Below are 22207 nucleotides of genomic sequence, written 5' to 3' on the forward strand. Positions count from 1 at the left end.
TGGAAATAACTAAATGTCTTTCAAAAGGCAAATAAACAAACAGTGGTGCATCCACAAATGTAGTATGACTCACAGTCAAAAATAATGAAATACTGATACATACATTTCAACCCAAAGAGTAGATTTTAAAGAAGAGAAAGAAAATAAAGCCGGCTGCAGGTACTTGTTACAGTGTTCAGAGCTGACAGTGACCAGATCATACTTTAAATACAGTGGCTGGAAGTTTAATGAGTATGTAGAAGTTCACAAACCATTGTTTCTTCCATTTTATTCATAAAGGAGACGATGACATTACCACCAGCTGTTCACAGTTCACTGAATGAAGATCTAGCTGATAGGAGATAATTACCTTTTCCCTGTAGGAGGTAAAGCGGCTCTCATTCTGCAGACTCCTCTAATGAATGGTCATGGGAGTATGAGACCAAGAAAACATGCCAACAGCAAGCTGGTTTTTAATGACCCCTAAACATTTGATCACCCCCATTTACCTGTATGAAAACAGATGACTTAAAATATCCAGCATGTCAAGGACTGGCCCTCCGCCTCTAATCTTAAAGGAAACCAGCTCTTGTGCATGGCAACTATACTATCATAGAATTAGAAAAGGATTGAGTGGAAGACTAGATGCATTTCCACTCCCAGCATTCCAGTTCTCTCGATTATTTAGAAAGGTCCACTGATTCTATTTTTCCAATCTCCGCAAGTTTGTCTCTACTTCCAATAAAAATTCTCAACACAGCGCAAGGTTTCCTGCCTGTACTACAATCTCATTGTCCTAAATGCGCTCACTGCTTCAGTCTCTTCAAATACTATATTCAACCAAAGCACAACTTCTAGATTCTATCACTCATTGTACCTTTCATGAATAAAACTCTTTCAAAACTGGGTTGTGTTAATAATCCCTGTGTTTAATCCCTAGCACTGGGGGTTGGGTGAGGGGACAAAGAAAACCAGGATGTTGTGAAACCAAAACCAGAAAGTGTATAGAGAATACTAACAATCAAATAAAATTCAAAAGGTTTTCCTTATGAATAGCTAAGTCTATACATGCATATCAGTAAGAACTTAAAAAGATCACACAAAAAGAAGATGTAAAAGGCCCTTAACAGGTTGATCAGTATTTATTACTTATCAAAATGACCTCTATAAAATACGTATCTTTCACATTAATCATTTAATATCTGTATACCATAAAGTTTACGCTCTATAATCTATCTCTCAACTCTTTGCAGTCTTCCATCCCTCTTTTTCATACAATCTAAAACTCCACACAAACTAAAGAGTTTCGCTCACATTTAGGATCTTATATTACTTTTTTCCTGATATGGGGCCCTGCTCATATATTCTTCAGCTAGCATATCCTTTGCCTTCGTTTCTTGATGTAGATATCAGAGTTGACCACCTTCACAGTTAAGTTCAGATAATACATCCTCCATAAACTGTCCCTAATGTCTCCTCTGTCAACATGCCGATCAATAGGCTTTTCCTAGAAAATATAGCATACTCATAATTGTACAGTTTGTGTGTATACGAGCAGTAGCTTCTTTTAGGGCAGTTTCAGATACTTGGGGCCACTGCTGTGTTCTTAAAAAGCAAAACTTACTTTCACTTTTTATTTTATTACGACTTTTCCCCACTCAGGATTTATTTTTTAATCTAATCTTCTTACCTGGAGATATGTTATTCTCCTCTGGACGAGCTCTGTCAGATCTTTGGCTTCTTTTTCACGCCAATCACCTGCTCCATCTGTTTGACTGAGGTAGTATAGATCTGTCATGATAGACCTGTGAAAGCAAGCAACATTGGAGGTCCACTTATTTGTACTGTTTCACTGGATTACACAAAACCATAAAGGGGCCAAATTGTTCAGAAAGATTAGGGCTCAGGTAGATGATGGTATTAGTCTTTCATTTTCCATTAAGACTATGAAATTTTAAAATTAACTCTCTACCATCCATAATTAATTTCTATAGAAATCTATTTTTCTGAAAAGATGCACAACCTTTCCCCACAGACCAACCAGCTACTGTTTTCCCAAAGAACAAAGTATAAAGAATGCAGTTCAGTAGGTATGGTAGTGGTATCTGAATAATGTCACTGTGTCCTCACTGTTTCACAACCCTTCTTAATATTCCACTCTGAGTAACTGGGAAAAGATTAGAGAAAAAAAAACTCGACATAAATCTTAAACAATGTCCTAAGTAATCAAGCCCTAACCATTTCTTTTTTTAAAGGAACAGTTATTAAGATGTTAGGTTGTGTAAACCTGCTGCTTTTTTATATTTGAAAGTAGTAATGTTTCACAAATTCTCATGTCACCCTTGTGCAGAGGCCATGTTAATTTCTGTATCATTCCAGTTTTAGTATGCCTACTGCCAAAGGGAGCATTCTCTGTTACCTTTGTAGCAGGAAAGTTGCCATAAGCAATAAGGAACTGAATAGGCATGGCTGTGTTCCAATAAAACTTTATTAACAAAAGTAGGAAAAGAGCCAGATTTTGCCCTTGAGCCATAATTTGCTGTTCTCTCATCAAAACTAATGTAATGATTAAGATACTTTCTCACTCTGTAGCCATCAGTAATTTCAATCATAACAAGTTAGATTTCTTGGCAATAAACTAAAATACCCTGTAAACTATGAAGAGATACTTTAGAACTGGTACAGATGGTTTTATGTATATTACATTAAATAAAAGCAATGGTTTGCACTTAGTATAAAGAAAGTAAGAGAAAAAAATCCCTCTTTCTCTAACAAGCTCCAAATAATACGATGTCAGCAAATACATATACAACCAGTTTCTAACTATGAATCTTTACCAATAAGGCTACCAACTAAGCTACCATCTTCTCTCACCAGGATTATTATAACAGGTTTCTGATAATTCTCCTGGCCTCCAGCTTTGCTTATGTTGAGATTTTATTCATAGTGGCCAGATCATCATAATAATCAAATAACACTTCTGCTTTGTACTTAACATTGAGCTGACCTTTCAAATCACTCAAGAGTCAAAGTCACTATTTTTGACTTATATGTCCCCATACACCACGGCCCATCATTTGATTTTATTTTAATTCGTCCACAAAACCAATCAAACGTCTTTCAAGTACTTGCTGAAATGTCACTCTCTTCACAAGGCTTTCCTAGATTGATCTACTTGTAAAGAGTCAGCATCCTCCTATCCTCCCCCAATCTGCCCCTCCCCCCCCCCCCCCCCCGCTCCCTCTCCTTTCTCTCGTTCCATTCATGGATCCCAACTACAGAAACTCACAGATAGTTGTTCTACAGCATTTACCTTGAATATGAAAGTCACATGCTAATAATTACACAGCTAGGGGAAGAAGAAGTTACTGATTGGGGATGACAGTAATATATGGTAAGGAAGGCTAGGCATAAAAACTATCGTATCCAGTCCCCTGTAAGACCTGGAAGAAGAAAATTAATCAGTCAGAAGGACTTATTTAGCAAATGTTGAAATGATCTTGGCAACTCTTTTTTTCTGGCTCTTAACTAAAGGTTACAACATTTAGTAAGTAAACACTGGAACCTACAGAAAAACATTTGGACTATGAATGATTACACAGTGAAAAAGTGAAAACAACACATTTGAAAAAAGAAAAAGTTACTGATGTATAACAATTAAAATCTTATGATACAGCTCAGAATATTCAGCCTAGGTTAGTAGAAGAATGGCTTTGAACATGCTTTGGAACAACAGGTCACTGTCAAAGATTTTAGACATTTATTGGTATCAATAGTACTTACTCACAGGGCACTCTGAAGCTTATCTACTTCTATTTTCACCATTTTTTTAACATTGTAAGAGTATAAATTGTAGTGTTTCATTAACTTTTATATTTGTTATTCTTATTTAAGATTAAAAAATAATTTCTTTTTATTATACAGAATCAATTTTTAACAAATCAACCTGATAGGTTATACACTGAGAACAGTTTCAAATTTAATTTTTTTTCATATAATCAAACTGAGCTCCTTCTGGAATACTGTGTAGCCTACAATATTCTTTTTTGTTACTGAGTTAAAGTTACCACCCTCTATGGCTTGAGTGTTCTCTGAGTTTCCACAAGGACCCATTGTGATTAATGTCTTAATCTTCAGGGTAACAGCATTGGAAGGTAGGAGACCGGAAAGGCATTGTCCTGAAGGAGGTCTTAAAGTTCTTGAGGAGTACCCTCAAAAGAAGCTATGTGACATCATTTATATTCATATTCTCATTCTCTTTCTCCTCTCTCTGTCTGCCTGCTTCTCTCCCTCTCTTTCAGACTACCTGTTTGGCTCTTTCACACATTTCTATCGTGATGCTGGGAGGGCTTCTGCTGGAAGTATAAAACTGGCTGTTTCCAGTTATTTCCCTGTGGTTATGCAAACCTGCTTAACATGCTGACCACACGGAATTGTGATTTGATCTGAGAAGCACAGAAGTCTTTAACTATAATTGTGCTGTAAAGCTCAGTTGGAAATTTACAATATTTTCTCATGTTATAAACCTCTATCACAACACACTCATAGTTCTTTATATTTCATAGGCTTTATTTACAACATCAACTCTTTCCTCCTACTCATCAAGTAGTAACAATCACAAAACCTACTGCAAATCTCAGTGTTCAATAGCAATATTACTGCTGAAGATAAAGCACAGTGGAGTAAAATCCCGATCAACTAGCAAATGCCTACTGAAGAAAAGAAGGAAACCCAATATGCTATGTTCAGCTTTTAAAATAAAATTAAAATAAACATGTGCCTACACATGCACATATGTACATGCACAGGGACATATGTAAAAAGCTGTATGTTTTATTGACAGTTATAACTTCAACTGGGGGGGAGGGGACCTACTAAGCCTAATTTGTAAGAAAGTCTATAAAAATTGTTGTGGCTTAGATGCCCCTTTTTTTTTTCTTAACACAGAGTCCTGCAATGTGGTCCAGTCTGTCTTCAAACTTTGACTTTCTTATATCAGTCTCTAGAATACTGAGCTTATGGATATAAGCCTCTACACCTAGCTATGCGATCTGGATTCAGACCTTAAAAATCAAGCAAGTCCTGTACCACCAAAAATGAAAACAAATTTACCAATTTATATATTAGTAAATTTAAAAAGCAGCTTATTTTTAAATCTAGTTACATTAGTACTAAGTCTTGGCAATTCATTCCATCCTAGCCTGTGTGGGAATCAGAATGATCTAGCAGCTAGATGACTAAACATAAACTGCTTATTTTCAATACCATCTGACATAGGAAAATGCAAATAAAAACTACAATGTGGCAACCATTACAACTCCAATTAATGACTCTTTCTCACACACTCTCTCACATTCTCTCTCTCTCTCAAGGATTTAAAGAAAAAGTAACTCTCAGACACTTGGTAGGGATGTAGATTAGTTCAATTATATGATACAGCTATCTCATTTCCATGTATGTGTCTGGTATCTGCAGGAAATATAATCAGTGCATCAATGAAATACCTGCATGTCCATGTTAACTGCTGCATTACTCACAATAACTAAGAAAGAGAATCAATAAGAGAATAAACAAGTGTCTTAGTGGTGGTTTCTGCTGCTGTGATCAAATACCATGACCAAAGCAACTTCGGACAGGAAAGGGTTTATTTGGCAAACAGAACCCAAGTCAAAGTCCCTTGAAGGGAGACAAAATGGGCAGGAAATTGGAGGCACAAAGAAGACTGAAAGTCTGTCTATCTCACCAAGATGGAACACTATGTTAAGTGAAATATAACAGCTTCAGAAAAGTAAGCACCGCATTTCTCTTTCATGTGTGATGTTTTTTAAAGTCAACTTTAATATAAAATAATCCTAGCTAGCGGCTGAAAAGTGGGAGTAGGGTATACACAGGAGGACTAGATTTAATCACTGTGCAATATACACACATACTGAGGCAACACATGAATTTCATTAAATCCCACAACTAACATGCTACTGTAAAAGTAAACAAAGCATATAAACAATCAGTCAGAACACCAACACATCACAGTACTTTTTGTCCACCAAAACTAAGTTTGAGCTTTAAATCCCCAAACCCTTTTCCCAATCAGAGGCCACAGAAATCAGTCAGGAAACAAAGCTAACTTCATATCATTAACTCAGCCATGTCTGGAAGTTACAGTCCTGCAAAATGTAGTTTTCTGTGTTAAAGACCTGAATACAATCCAATCAGAAAGTTGTGGCCTATTACTGAGGATTACGGTGATTGAAAAATCTTTTTGCGGAAATCCTTGGTTTTTCAGGGATTCTTCACCCTGAGCCATACTCCAATAAGATCGCCAAAGCTGAAAATTTTGCTTTCTTTGCTTTTATCATGAAAGTATCATGAAATCTCATAGTTGGGCAGTGAGTATGATGGCTTCATATGAGGCCACATCAAGGCTTAGCATATGTAACCCTAGGCAAGCTCAGGTATCAGCGAAATGAGGGTACAGATGACAATAAGTACATGAGAATAGATTGTGTGACTTTAGAGTCAGCCAGCTAAGGGGGCTGTCAAAGTTTCATTTCAAAAGCTGTCTGTGCATTTTCCAGAGTCACTTTTCTATTTTCATAGTCATAAATTTTTATGTGAAAAGGGAGAGTGCCTAGTCTGTCTCAATTTTGCCACTAAGGAAACTATAATAAGAAAGGTTTTTATTTATTTCTGATTCAAACATAAAATTTTCCCTCAAGGGCCAGTACAGTTATAATTCATACAGGAATATGATACAGATTCAACACTGACTAAGATAAACCTAAAGGAAGTTGCTGCAAAGTCTAATCTCTGGGTGAATCTGGTTCATAGACAAGAAAAATTATCTGAGATTTGTCTGAAGTTCTGGTGATGGTTACTCCCATTGTCAGTTTCATTAGATTTAGAAGCATTGAGTCAATTCAAGTATTTTCTTTTCTTTTTTTTCGAGACAGGGTTTTTTCTGTATTTCCTTGGTCCTGGACTCACTTTGTAGACTAGACTGGCCTCGAACTCATATAGATCCACCTGCCTCTGCCTCCCCAAGTGCTGGGATTACAGGCATGCACCACCATGCCTGGATAACGTGGGTATTTTTGAAAAGGCTTGACTACAGCCTCAAGCTGGATGTAGGCAGCACCATGCTCTGTGCTGGGGTCCTGCACCGAATAAAAAGGAAAAAGCAAGTGGAGTACCTGCATTCATTTCTTTGCTTCCTGACTGCAAACAATGTGACCAGCTGCCTAAAGCTCTTACCATCCTGTTTTTCCTGTACTTTCAAACTGGGAATCAAAATAAAAGTTCTGTCTATAAGCTGTTTCTTGTCAGGTAGCTGATCACAGTAACAAGGAAAGTAACTAATACAGTTACCTCATTTCTCCAGGTCTAAGAATAGCTATACATAGATTTAGAGTAACTCCTCCTTATCCATCGGTGATACATTTAGAGAACCCCCACCAAGTGGAAGCTTTAAATTATATATAGTATCATTTCTTCCCACACACACAAACCTACGGTAATGTTTAACATAGATTATACACAGTAAAAAATTAACACAGCTACCTCTTCACTTTGTGTTGCTATTAAGTAAAGCAAGGGCTATATGAAAACAGGCACTACAACTCTGTGACAGTCCACCTGGTAACACAGATAGCTATTAAATGACTGACTGGCAGTTAGCATACCCAGTATAGATTACATATACAAAGAGATGATTCTCATCCTGGCAAGATGGTATGAGCTCTCACTGTACCACTTGGAATGATGTGGAATTTGAAACCTGCAAATTGTTTACTTCTGGAATTTTTGATTTAGTAGTTTAGAACTGTGGTTAACAATTGCTAACAGACTAGAAAGCAAACTACAGATAAGAGGGGACTACTGTAATTCTGCTTACTTCAGCAGACTACTGCACTAATAATGTGGTTATATAATGTTGTTTAATGTGGTTGATAATGAATAAAGACACTACCATTATAGACTGGCATACAGACAGTATATCATTAGTTTTAATATGCAAATAATTTTTCAGTTGGGAACACCTTCCAACCCCAATAACAATGCAGGCAGGCAAAACAGAACAATGGCTACTAGGTGCAACATACACTTCCACCTAGATCCTTAATATAAACTTTATTTTAAGAGCAAAAGGAGTGTTCCTTGAAGAAGATGCAAAATTAATATCTAGTAGATACAAACTTAGGTGATAAACAGAAGGAGAACAACTTGCCATGAAAACATTTCCCTGTGCTTTTAAGTACTATACAGAATGTTCCACTATCACTGGATGTCCACCGAAAAACATTTTGTCCAAAAGATTCAAAAGCTGAGAAAGATTATACACATTGTAGGCTAATAAGAATCTTTTTTTTTTTTTTTTGCTAATAAGAATCTTAAACAACTCATATCTCAAAGAAATTAAGCTCCTTCATCCTGTGTGTGTGTGTGTGTGTGTGTGTGTGAGACATAAAACACAAAGATCTGATCTAAAGAACTGTAAAACTTAACATTTCAGGAGTAGAAACATCAATTCTTGAGTCTTCCAAAGATAGTGGGAAACAAGATAAAACAAAGTTACCAGACTACAACACTTACGATCAAAACTTAATCTTACAATGTGCAAGCCATTAACCTATCAATCTTTCCTATTATTAGACAGATAACTGTATCTGTTATCTCCAAAGTCCTTTCCCAGCCTCCACAATGACCTTTTGTGTATCAGTCAATTTCTAATCAGGATACTCAGCCATAAGTATCACTTATTATTTGCTATTAACAATGCTGTCATTACATATTACTGATAATGAGATGATACAGTCTCAGCAAGAGAGATGAGTGTTCTGCTTCACAGATAGATTCCCACCCCCAACCCCTGCCCAAGAGCTTTAGTCAACTTGAGAAATAGATCATTGGCTATTTGGCTCTGTGAGCCTCCCTATCCTTTAAAAGCAGAAAGAAGAAACTCCAGCAATTATTTCATAAACTGTATCTGGCATGATGAAGAAAGCAAAGAATCAAAGTAGTAGTAATAAAGCTGAATACGTCTCTGCAGCAACCTAAAGGATGATAATACAAAAATCCACAACAGACTCAGAGGTTGAAATATAAACATAAACACTTAATTCATAGCATCATACAGATAATAAAACCACAATGGCAAAAATCACCATTCCTAAATATTTACTTCATTTCACTTTTACAAAGAAAGGAGTTAAAGCCATTATATATATATATACACACATACACATATATATACACAGCAAAACTACTTGGCTGCATTATTATGAAACCCAGTGGCAAGCAGACTAGAATGAACCCAAACTGGAGACCCAGTGGTGCTATGGCTTGAGATCCATGAAGCAGCAAATATATTACTTGGCAGCATATTCCTTGAAGTTCTTCATTTATACTTAGGATTTTTTTTATTTTATTACTTGAAATGTGTGAGTGTTTCTCCTGTATATATAGAGGTGCACGGTATGTGTACCTAGTGCCCAAAAAGGTCAGAAGAGGGCATTGAAACCTTTTTGTTGGTTGTGAGCTGCCATTTGGGCATTAGGACTCAAACCCAGGTGGGCTCTCGGTGAGAGCAATTAGTGTCCTTCAGCACTGAGCCCATTCTATAGCCCTCTAACTTCCTTAGAGACCTTCTAAACGTCAAAACTATTACTAATTACTACCAGGTGATTACCCATTTTGGTAGCAGACAGGATCCTACCAGTTATCAGGTCATACGTAACAGATTAATCAAATAAACACTGTTTTGCTAAAATTCTCAGGTGAGCTGAAACCCAGACATAAACATGGAACTGATTTCTAGGCTATGCTTAATACCTGGTATTTAGAGTAATAAACTGGTAGTCATTTTCTAGAAGAGAGAACTACGGTGCCTACATCATACAGAATAGTATCAAGTAGGGAGAAAGGAAATTCTTCCCTATCTTTCTAACCACCAGAACCTTGATGAAACCTGTAAACCTTGATCTCCATATTATGAAAACAGGAGCAGACTTATAAGTAGGCCCCAGTTCTTCTCAGATATGGTCTGTGCTCTCATGGACATATGTTATGCTTTGAATAAGGCTTAACAATTATAAAATTAAAATCCTATTTTCCTTTCCTTTCCACCTCTTTCTGAAATGGGGTTCCAACCTTTTTGTCTAGCCTTGCCTATGCTAGACAAATGCTTTACCACTGGCCTATACCCTCGCAGCCTCATACTGGGTACCATCACTCTATAAAAAACAGAAAAGTTTTCCTGAATAATCCATGGGTCAAAGAAATAAAAGGGAAATTAAGACATATCTCAGGACAGACAAAATGTAAACACAGCCAGCTCACGCTTGGATGCAGAAGGACTGCTAAGTATATGGGCAGTTATAAATACCTCCATTTATAAAGAAAATACCTCAAACATCTCCTATGCTTTGGGTATTTCCAACAGTTACTGAATCATTGGTGGAACACTGTAACTTAGGCACATAGAGTTTGATGTGTTTACCACTACATTTAAGTCACACCTTATAATTTAGGTATATCTCTGTGAGTTTGAGACTAACATGGTCTATGTAACCAGTTCCTAGCCAGGAGCCAGAACTACACAATAAGATCCTATCTTTAAAAAAAAAAAAAACAACAACAAAAAAAAAAACTGTAATGCAATGCTTCCCAAAACCCAGCACTTGTTCTCAACCTTTATCTTGCTATCTTGCACAGGACCCTCCAGCAGGAGATAAACGATACAATGAAAATCCTTGATGTCAGACAGATGGAAAGCTTGAGAAGTGAAGAATAGAAGTCTTATATAATCCCCTCAGTGTTTCCATTTAGTTCTCTGACAATGAAGCTCAGTGGATTGGCTTCTGTTCATGTTGGCCAACTGTATCTCTGAGAACTGAGTTTGAGCATTTGCATCACTGAGGGTACCGGATGTCAACTCTGAGGTGCTGTCTTGAGAACTCTGAGAACCCAGGAACTCTAGGTTCCTGAATTGTGTTCACTGTTTACACTTAGGGTTTAGTTATTGTGGTTACACTAGGAGGTGGCTGAGACTCCAGGTTATCCTTCTAAACGCCAGGGAATCTCTCAAGTAGTTTCACTTGAAAGTTAAGTTTAGGGAGTGCAAACTTGTGGAAATCAATCTGGCTCTGTCTTGGAAAATTTTTCTCAGAAAATTAGGAATAGTTCTACCTCAAGACCCAGCTATATCACTCCTGGGCATATACCCATATACCATATCAAAACAATATGTGCTCAGATTTGTTCATAGAATCTTTATTTGTAATTGCCAGAAACTGGAATCAACCTAGATGTTCCTCAACAGAAGAATGGATAAAGAAAATGTGGTACATTTATACAATGGAATATTACTTAGCCATTAAAAACAAGGACCTCATGCACTTTGCAGGCAAATGAATGCAACTAGAAAAAAAAAACACCCTGAGTGAGGTAACCCATAGCCAGAAAGACACATGGTCTTTAATCACTTATAAGTGGATATTAGCCATAAAGTCCTTGATAACCATGCTAGAATCCACAGACCCATAGAAGCCAAGGGGGACCCAAGACAGAATGCCTAAAAAGCAATCAGAAGAGGAAATAAAATAGACATCTGAAGTAGATGGCAGAAGAGAAGTCAGTGGGAGAGGGGATGTAGAGGGTAAAGAGTATAGGAATCAGGTGAGGGAAGAGCAGGGTGTGGAGGTGGAGGGAAAAAAAAAGAAAGTCAAGTTTATTTATCAAATTTGTGGCTTCCTCAAACTAAGCACTCATGATATAAGATTCAATATTTTTTACCATTTCACAGAGCTAATGTAGTAACCCAGTCACATGACCAGCTACAAAGATAACAGAGGTTTGCCACTAGGGATTTTTTTTCCCAAAGGGCTCTATATAAGTCAATACATTTTTTAAGGAACAGCAGTAGTAACAATGAAACTGAAATTTGTCTCTGCCCTATAGTGTAAAAATGCTTTACACTGTAAATGAGTTATTTATAAAAATACACTATAAAAATGAGTTATTCCATCTAAAATATCTATCATCTAAACAAAAACAAGAGCCTGCAGGAGGTCCACTAACATTTCAAAAGCAACATTCTTGCCTGTCCACTGAGAATGGTGAAAACCCTTCAGTTCTTTACCCCTTTCTTCAATGTTCTGAAAACAAACAAACAAACAAGTTATATTGTCAAGTTCTGAAAGCAACTGAAGCAATCAATGCAAAAAGGAACAACTCTACCAATTGTTTTTAGTGTAACAAATAACACCCCCCCACACATACACACACACAAACACACAATAGACTCTGCTTTGTCAACCATAGGCTTAGGGTATAAGAAGAGGAGAGAGTGTTGGTAGCTTAGGGATATTTCTCTTAAAATCTCAGAGCCACACATTTCATTTAGGGAAAAAAATTCGCTGGGCCTATTTTAAGCCTGGTCATAACAACACTCCATATTTAGTTCCCACTTCTCAGTTATCATAGTGCAAAATTTCACAGCCAGAAATTTTACACTGGCTTCATAAAACAGGAAGCCTACAAATTCCTCTGTCAGATTATAAGATGCACTGGCCAGCCTCCACAGCACTTGTGGGTGCTCTTTCCCTGCTAAGTCCACTACACTATTCATGATAATAAAAAAGAAAATGGGAATGAGCCTTGCCTCCCTGGGGCTTGCTTCAGAATGAGGCTCTCACAGTTCTCTAGGAGGTTTGTATGTTTTAGAATGGAACAATGAGATAAATGTGCTCTCAAGGCACCTTCCAAGACCTCAAAATCCATCCACTCCAGCAGTGCTTGAAGATTACCAAAGAGATCTTCTGGGATTGTCAGGTTTATGCCCTTCCACATAAGAATCAAATTTTCAGATGAAGATATTAAGTCTGTTCTCCTCCTCTTCCAAGTTGGATGTCTTCACTCTGATGGACATGCCCTTCTTTTGCAATGTGGCTCTGAGCATTACGGTTTACATTTTGATCTTGTTCAGAAATTTTGTCAAGTGTTTTCTGTTTCATTACCCTGACTTCAAATTCACTTAATCCTTTTATTAATTTTCTTTTTGTTACACTTATTTATTTGGGGTGGCACAAAACAATGCACATGTGGAAGTCAGAAGATAGCTTGTAGGAATTGGTTATTCCCTTCCACTATGTGAGTCCAAGGTATTGAACTCAGGTTGTCAGGCTTGAGAGAGAGTATTTTACTAGATGAGTCATCTTGCCATCGCTGGCCCTTTTTCATTTTTTGTATGTACTACATGGCTTATTCCAATGACTAGTAAGATCAAATACTGTGTTTTGTTTTTTTGAAGACAGGGTTTCTCTGCACAGATCTGGCTGTCCTGGAACGCACTCTGTAGACCAGGCTGGCCTCAAGCTCATAGAGATCTGCCTGCCTCACAGAGATCAATGCCACCAGTGCCTGGTTCAAACACTGTTAATACTGCAGTATCCTGAAGACCTGCCTAAAAAGCCCAGTTCTACAGGACAAAGAGGTCTTACAGTATCTGCACACAACTGTCAGTGTTTACTTCATGGATGAGATGATTTATTTTCTAAATCTCCTAAGATTCTCTACCCATTTCAGACAGCTGGTTGGACGGCACAGGAACCTGAAGGTGGCGAATCTGGCCTGTCTGTTGTGTTGTGTGGAGCTGGGGCAGCACAGAGCTTCAGTAGCACTGCAGGAATGCTGATGCTCACCGCTTCTCAAGGCGACCTAGCTAACCACTGAGATCAGCGAGGAACCCAACAGTGAATTATGAAAAATTCTCAGGAAACCAATAACAGGCAAAGATTATAATTATATATGGTAATTAGTAATCATAGTAAATAAAAGCTCCAAACCATTTGAAAAGGTATTACTGCCATACCAAAGCCTATTAAGGACACTACAAGGAAAGATTATAAGAAAGCATCCCTGATGCACTTAGACACAAAAGTCTTTAACAAATAGGAGCAAAACAAATTCACGTTAAAAGAATCAAGAGAGTCAGTAGAGGCAAATCAGGAATAAGATAAAGACCCTCAGTCTCTACACTTCCACATTTTGGTAACCACAGCCAGAAAAATCAGGCAAGAAAATGAAATAACAAATCTAAACCAGAGGTTAAACTGCTTGTGTTCAGATTTGACATGATCATACATGCAGACTAAAATTTTGTAGTACTAATAAAAATATGTGATAAAACTGAAGGGCACAAAATTAACATAAAGAAAAGGGAACCCTGATAATATTTGTGGGAATGTAAATTGGTGAAAATATTTAAAACTACAATTACAAAACACATACCCAATTCCACTTGTTAGTAAATATCCAAATGACATGAAATCAGTATCTTGAATCACTCAACAATTATTCAGCAACAATCTAAGAGTTTACTGATGACTACACACACACACACACACACACACACACACACACACACACACACACCCCACAGCATAAAAACTCATAAAAAGGAAAGGAAAGGAAGACATGAAGTTAGGAGGAGGATATTAGGAGAATTCAAGGGGTAAGGGGGACTTGGAGAGGAGAAATGGGGGATAGATACGATCATGTTTCATTATATAGATGATGTATGAAATTGTCAATGATTTTTTTAAAGAGAAAATATTTTAAAAAGAAAATATTTTTTTGCTGTGTTCGGTTGTTGAGACAGGGTTTCTCTGTGTAGCCCTGGCTGTCCTGGAACTCACTCTGTAAAACAGGCTGGCCTCAAACTCAGAGATCCACCTGCCTCTGCCTCTGGAGTGCTGGAATTAAAGGTGTGCACCACCAGTGCCCAGCAGAAAATCAGTTAAAAAAATTTATCTTGGATAAATCTGTAGGTTATTATGCTATGTGAAATGAACCAGTAAGAAAAGGAAATACTGTAATGTACTTACTTAAGAGATAGACTCTAAAAACGTCAACCTCATATAAGCATAGTGTGCCTAGGGTTAGAAAGTAGGAGAAATATGGAGGTATTGTCAATTGGTGCAAACCTTCAGTTGTGAAATAATGAAATTAAATTCTGGATATTTGGCATGATGAAGTAATGATTGACTGTTTGCTTGACACTTGTAAGGCAGAACATGTTATCAACACACACGCATTAAGGCGCGGTAAAAGATATGTTCACTCATTTAACTGTGGTAATCATTACACACTGTGTATGCATATTAAACATGTTTTAAAGCGTACAACTTGTAGACTCACACTTGGGGTTTTGGCAGTCAGATCCCAGGCCCAGCACTTTTACGGAGGCACTCTACCAATGAGCTATGGCTAAAACCCATCATTTATCAGCATGATACCTCAGTAAAGACCCTAAGTATTTTTCCCTCTATTGTTGGCTATTAACAAAAAGGTAAGAGAGTTTCATAGAGAACAGGTACACAAGAAATTGATATGTTGGTACTCTAATATATTTTTCAGAAAAGACAAGTCTGCTAGTTCAGAAACAACTCATAGACCATAATTTGGGCTACTGCAAAAATAAAGCAGGTAATTCCTATACTATAAATTAAGATGTAAATAAAAGAGGAAACCAGCTTTAGTATATATAAGAATTGGTGGTATTTTCTCTAATATTCTGTGAATCTAATGCTATTTTTTTTAAATCTAAGAAAAATAAAAACAGTGATTGTTTTTTGTATATTCACTACTTTAAAGGTTTATTTCTCTAATGTGTTGCTGTGTTTGCTCATTATCTGTATTACTACATTCTAATCTGTCTTCCAGGAATTAAATTACTATCCTGTGTTTTCTCCTAGAGTCATTATTCTCTCTATTTAAGACAACATAAGAAATAGACTTGTATACTTGTACTTTGCATTATGTTTTCAATGAACTCTATTATTTAATATACACTAAATGGCAATGCCAGAGCTTTTTTTTTTTTTTTAAAGTTCAACTAGCAAAAAATGTAATGGTGATTTACAGACAACTTACCATGGGCTTACTTACTGTGATCATTTTTTCTTTATGCATATAATTAAAAGAGCATATGCACAAATTATATTTACAATTTAAAATTATTATTTAGAAAAAAATTGGGAATTAAATTCTCATCAAGTAATTTAACTAATTTATTTGAGTAAACATTTCATCAGAAGTCAATACTGAAATTTTGTTTTTATACTACATAATCTACTTATATCAAATCTTGTTTAAATCTGCATTTTTTCCCCTATAAAACTGCTATAAGCAAAGCACACAAACACAAAGGCCTGTATTTAATAGAAGCTTGGAGCACAGAATCAGCTTTAGGGTAGAAACCTATTAAGGATAGAATTAGTCAACATTTGGCCTAATGTTCTTAAGTATAAGCTTACTGCTAGCTAGGGTAAAAACTTCAAACGGACTGCCTAGTTTGGAGCGTAGTAATTTAACAACCTTTTAAAACTATACTATCATATTTCTATAAACCAATACTGCAAAGATCATACACTGAGACTTTGTATGTAATTTTACTTAAAACAGGAGAGCAATCTTTCAAAATCACTGCAATATTGTTGATGATGTTAATATATGTGACTCTCCTTTGTATGGGGTAATTCATTTCTTCTCACAGCAGTAGGCTGTACTAACACAATTTTTCATTTTTCTTTCATTGTTTGCTAATAAGACAGTAATTCCCATGAGAATCTTACTGAGAATATAGGCTTTTAAATATGATAAGCCAAAGGATGTTTCGCTTTATTTAGAATGACTCTCATGTATATTTTATCTGCAAGAACACTAGCACCTAAATGCTTTCCTATGGATGATAAACTGCTTATCACTAGAAATGTATAAATAGGAGAAACAAATTTAGGAAGGCAGACCCTAGGTACACCTCTCTAGAAAATAAAAAAATTAACATAATAGCCCCGTTATCCAAAACCTATTAACCTTTCATCAGAAACCCTTTAAAGGTGCTATCTTTAAATATGTGATATCTGGAAATCAGTGTGAATTTCAGGGCATTGTGACCATGATTCTATGTGCTCTACTTCAAATACCAGTTGTTACAAAGAACTCTGACAGGAAGACACTTTCATGTATTGTTTAACTGCCACAGTGTATGTGGAGGAATGATTCCTAGATATACACTTTGAATAATATTTTAATATCATATAGTTTGGCTGATTAACTGCATTTGGCAATTAATTATCTTTTGGGATATCAGATAATCTACCACTCTTAAACACAGTACCATTTACTAATCTGCACAGAAATTAGACAAAGTCTCAATGTCTCATTCACAAATCATATCTTTATGAGAGGCCAAATGAAGCATGTAGGGATATAGTACCTTTCATGATGTCCTATATCCAAAAGAATTTCATCTGTATGTCTTTGGAGTTCGTTTCCTTCTAAATGCTTTAATTTCTTCAGCTCGCTTTGTAAAAAAAACCAGAGTTCTTTAGCTCCATTTTCAATCCTCCTCCTTAAGATTTCATGATCCTTCCCCATACCTGAAAATAATAAAAAGTATGAGTATTTCTAACATTTTGGTAAGAGGAATTTTCAGTTATTTGTGCTAAAGTCCATATATTAAGATGGAGAAGAACATGCATAGTCACATACCATTTCTGGCTTGTTTCTTGTAATTTTCAATCTGTTCTTTGGCCTTAACAAGCTGTTCTTCTAAAACACGAACTCTTCCTGCAGCTGTCCCCTGGTCAATGGGACCTTCTGGTATTCTGTGGTTCAGAGAGGAAAATGTGAACATTTATACTGTACAGTGCAATGCATATAGACTTTCCTAAACCATAGTTATTAGTATCTCTATAGGTCATTAAGCATACCAAAAAAATTACAAACTGAATCTTTTCAACTGTACAGGATTAGTCATAAGGACTGGCATGAAAATGAACAAGACCAGAAATGAATTATGTAGGAGAGATAATGATCTCCTGAGAACTAAGAAATCTTTAGAGTTGTTCCCTAAAAACTTTCTCCTTATTTGGGGTGTCACCTCTGGTGGTAAAATGGTCAATTTCATAGTGGTGTTGAAGTAACAAAAATGTAGAAGGTGAAATGACTTAGAGTATGTATCTGAAAGGATCTCTGTATACAGAGTCATTAAATATCAAAGACAAAGCAATTCTGTATTAATCTCAGCATCAGGTTATATGACTGCTTCAATTTGTGAATCCATAACTAGCAACTGTTTTATAGGGAAGGAAAAAATAGTAGCAGAAGAGAAATACATTAGGAAAAGAAGATTGCCTTTATTTTTGTCTAAAACAAACAAAACCATTCAATAATAAAAATTGTTGAAAAATAACACAGGAACTCTAGAATCTTTTGCTTATATCATCAACCTATCTGCTCTACTTCTTTCCAAACTTGGCTTTTTTTGAACATGCTTGCTTTTATGTACTTTTATCAGTACTCTCCACTCCATTTTGGCATAAACATATAAATAAAACTAAACAATGATCTTCCAAAGATAATTGCATCTTATGAATATTACTTTATAGGGCAAAAGGAAACTTGGAATATATGATGAGGGATCCTGAGCCTGGGAGGCTGCCAGTGTGATGTAGGTAGTGGTGAATGAAATCACGAGTATCCACAGAAGAGAGAGAAATGGGATACTTTGCTCCAGAATAGAGAAGGGCACATGGCTTTGTTTTTAAGATGTAGGAAGGATCTAGGAGTGAAAATTGCATCTTTTTAGAAACTGGAAAAGGAAACAGATTTTTGCAGCTTCCCTATGAAAAATTGCTTCTAGACACCTTGGTTCCAACTCAAGGGAAATCATTTCTGACTTCTAAAATAATCACAGTGGGAGTAGGAGAGAAGCTTGTTGCTTAAAGATAGCAGCTTTCTGGTATTTATTTCAACTCCCAAAAGAAACATACAAACACATATTCTTTTGGAAAATGTGAATATTAAATAATGGGTTGATTATTCTTCAAAAGTCTAGTTATAGACAAGAGAATTTATCTATTCTTACCACCATTGTCCTTTGTAGGAACTTAATTTCTAAGTTATACATTGTGGAACCTAAACTGAGACAGTAATTTAATCCTTTGATACAAATGTCAAACAGGTATTTTACAGTTTTTTAAACATTTTATAAAACTGATAAGGCTAAATTAACATTAATTATCTCCACTACACTTCAGATGCGTTTAGTGTTGAAGTTATTGTTTTACATATAGTAAGGTAATTAGAATTCTGCATGAAATTGTATGCATTAACAAACAGAAGCACTAAAATAACCATCTTCCAAACATGTTTCTGAAGTTATAGAATATCAGAGAAAAAGCATTTATTTGTATATTCACAAAGTGAACAATGATAAAACGAAAATAAATATTTAACTGACTAATTTATAAGCACTTAAATATGCAAATACATAAACAAGGCATGTACTCATATATAGTTTTTAATATCTGACCCTTAATTTCTTTCAAATTTATATGGTTCTTTTCTTGAAAATCATGTTTAAGAAACAAACAAACAAAAACACATGTGTTTCTTGAGATTTACTATGGAGGCACTATACCATGGACAGTGATGTTCTTGATCAGAACATAACTTAGAGATAGAAAATTTCAAACAACAGAAAGATTATCTCCAGGCTCTCCTTATTTCATGTCTTCCTATATTGTTGGATAATACCAGAGACAAAGACACACACACACATACATACACATAACATGTGCTTTTCTCAGCAGATTTTTATCAAGTACTAAACCAATCTAATTTTAATTAAAATGGAATAGAAGTAGTGATTTATATTACCTTATTATATATAATTATATAACCCAACTGTGAATACACTGTAGATAAAAAAAAAAAAAAAAAAAAAAGGAAAGCAAATGGTCTATTCTTTAAAAAAAAAAAATCTGTAAATGTCTATCAGCATGAACAATCTCTTTTAATTAAGCTTGGGAATGGAATGTTCTCCTATCACCTTCACTATGCAAAAGATACATGGACTGCTACTTCCTACCATGATAACATTAAAAGAAAACAAATTTACTATCCTATCTGAAATTAATCAAAACCCAAATTTTATATGTATGTGTATATATACATATATATTTTATAGTTTATAATATGATATATAGAATGCACACACACACACACACACACACACACACACACACACAGTCTAATGAAGCATATCAAGGAACAAGGCACTGGTTTCCAGAGAAAAAACATGAGAAGAACCCAGCAACTGCCCCAATTTACATCTCAAGAAAGTTTCCACACCAGAATGTAGACAGAAGACATTCTGGTAGACCCTGGTATATTCCCTAAGATGAAGAAATGGAACTAGAGTATAAGACTAAGATACACAGAGTTAAAATGATAGAGAGAATTAGAGGAGAGGTAAACATGGAGAACCCCAAGAACCTGCAGAAGTAATACTTGAGATTCAGCACAGTATCAATAACCCATGGAAGAAGGTGTTGAAAAAGAAAACTACTCAAGACTTGGGAAGGGAACTCTCCAAAAACATTAATGGAAGTACCTGACATTCATATAGGGTTGTATAGGGCTTGGGATAAAACTCTGAAGGGTTTGGGATCAGCCAAGGGGATAGTAATCTGAAACTAAACAGTCATTTTTATAAGCGACACCAAAAGGATTAAACTATTTTCAAGTAACTAAAAGCCAAAGAGAAAGCTTAAGAATACATGACCTGATCCTGGTGGCCTGAGCCTATAATCCCAACTACAAGAGAGGAAAGGATCCTCACCAACCCTATATCTGACAGAGGGCTGATATCCAGAATATATAAAGAACTAAAGAAGTTAAAAAGCAATAAATCAAGCAATCCAATTAAAAAATGGGGTACAGAGCTAAATAGAGAATTCTCTGTAGAAGAATATAAAACAGCAGAGAAACACTTACAGAGATGCTCAATGTCCTTTGCCATCAGAGAGATGCAAATGAAAATGACCCTGAGATTTCACCTTACAGCCATGAGAATGGCTAAGATCAAAAACTCAAGTGACAACACATGCTGGAGAGGTTGTGGAGAAAGGGGAACACTTCTCCACTGCTGGTGGGAATGTAAACTTGTACAACCACTTTGGAAATCAATCTGGCGCTTTCTCAGAAAATTAGGAATAGTGCTACCTCAAGATCCAGCTATACAACTCCTAGGCATATATCCAAAAGATGCTTAAGTACACAACAAGAACATTTGCTCAACCATGTTTGTAGCAGCTTTATTCATAATAGCCAGAATCTGGAAACAACCCAGATGTCCATCAATGGAGGAATGGATACAGAAATTGTGGTACTTTTACACAATGGAATACTACTCAGCAATTAAAAACAAGAAAATGATGAAATTTGCAGGCAAATGGTGAGATGTAGAAAAGATCATCCTGAGTGAGGTATCCCAGAAGCAGAAAGACACACACAGTATATACTCACTTATAAATGGGTACTAGACCTATAAGATAGCATAAACATACTAAAATCTGTACACCTAAAGAAGATAAACAAGAAAGAGGACCTAGGGTAACATGATCAACTTAGAAAGACAAATGGGATGGACATTGGAAGTAGGAGAAAACAAGTAACAGGACAGGAGCCTACCACAGAGGGCCCGTGAAAGACTCTACCTAGCAGTTTATCAAAGCAGATGCTGAGACTCACAACCAAACCTTTAGCAGAGTGCAGGGAATCTTACGAAAGAAGCGGGAGTTAGTATGACCTGGAGAGGACAGGAGCTCCACAAGGACCAAATATATCCGGGCACAGGGTTTTTTTATGAGACTGATTCTTCAACCAAGGGCCATGTATGGATATAACCTAGAACCCCTGCTCAGATGTAGCCCATGGTAGCTCAGTATCCAAGTGGGTTCCCTAGTAAGGAGAACAGGGACTATTTCTGACATGAAATCAATGGATGGCTCTTTGACCTTCCCCTCCCTGCCCCCGAGGGAGGAGCAGCCTTGCTAGGCCACAGAGGAGGACATAGCAGCCAGTCCTGAAGATACCTGATTAGCTTGGGTCAGATGGAAGGGAAGGAGGACCTCCCCTATCAGTGGACTTGGAAAGGGGCAGGGAGGAGATGAGGAAGGGAGAGTGGCATTGGGAGGAAATGAGGGAGCGGGCTACAACTGGGATACAAAGTTAATAAACTGTAAAAGAGAGAAAGAGAGAGAGAGAGGTTGAGACAAGAGACTTCAAATTAAAGACAGCCTGGTCTACTCAGAGTAACTCTTTGTCAGATAGATAGATAGATAGATAGATAGATAGATAGATAGATAGATAGATAGATAGA

At 36.3% G+C, this 22207-nt stretch overlaps 1 protein-coding gene and 1 pseudogene across 3 annotated transcripts in view; both read right to left on the reverse strand.

Moving 5' to 3' along the window:
• Window positions 1-22207, reverse strand: part of Fut8 (fucosyltransferase 8) — a 230500-nt gene that overhangs the window by 77319 nt on the left and 130974 nt on the right. For all 3 annotated transcript variants that reach the window (XM_055595342.1, XM_055595341.1, XM_055595343.1), the window contains 3 exons: window positions 17530-17645; window positions 17255-17417; window positions 1670-1784 (listed from right to left, as the gene is read on the reverse strand). In XM_055595342.1, the coding sequence (XP_055451317.1) occupies window positions 1670-1784; window positions 17255-17417; window positions 17530-17645 (394 nt within the window). The remainder of the gene's footprint in view (window positions 1-1669; window positions 1785-17254; window positions 17418-17529; window positions 17646-22207) is intronic.
• On the reverse strand, window positions 2285-2385 carry LOC129667831 (U6 spliceosomal RNA; annotated as a pseudogene).

The sequence above is a fragment of the Psammomys obesus genome, unplaced genomic scaffold, assembly GCF_907164565.1.
Source record: "Psammomys obesus unplaced genomic scaffold, mPsaObe1.curated_primary_1811, whole genome shotgun sequence".
In the NCBI taxonomy this organism is placed as follows: Eukaryota; Metazoa; Chordata; class Mammalia; order Rodentia; family Muridae; genus Psammomys; species Psammomys obesus.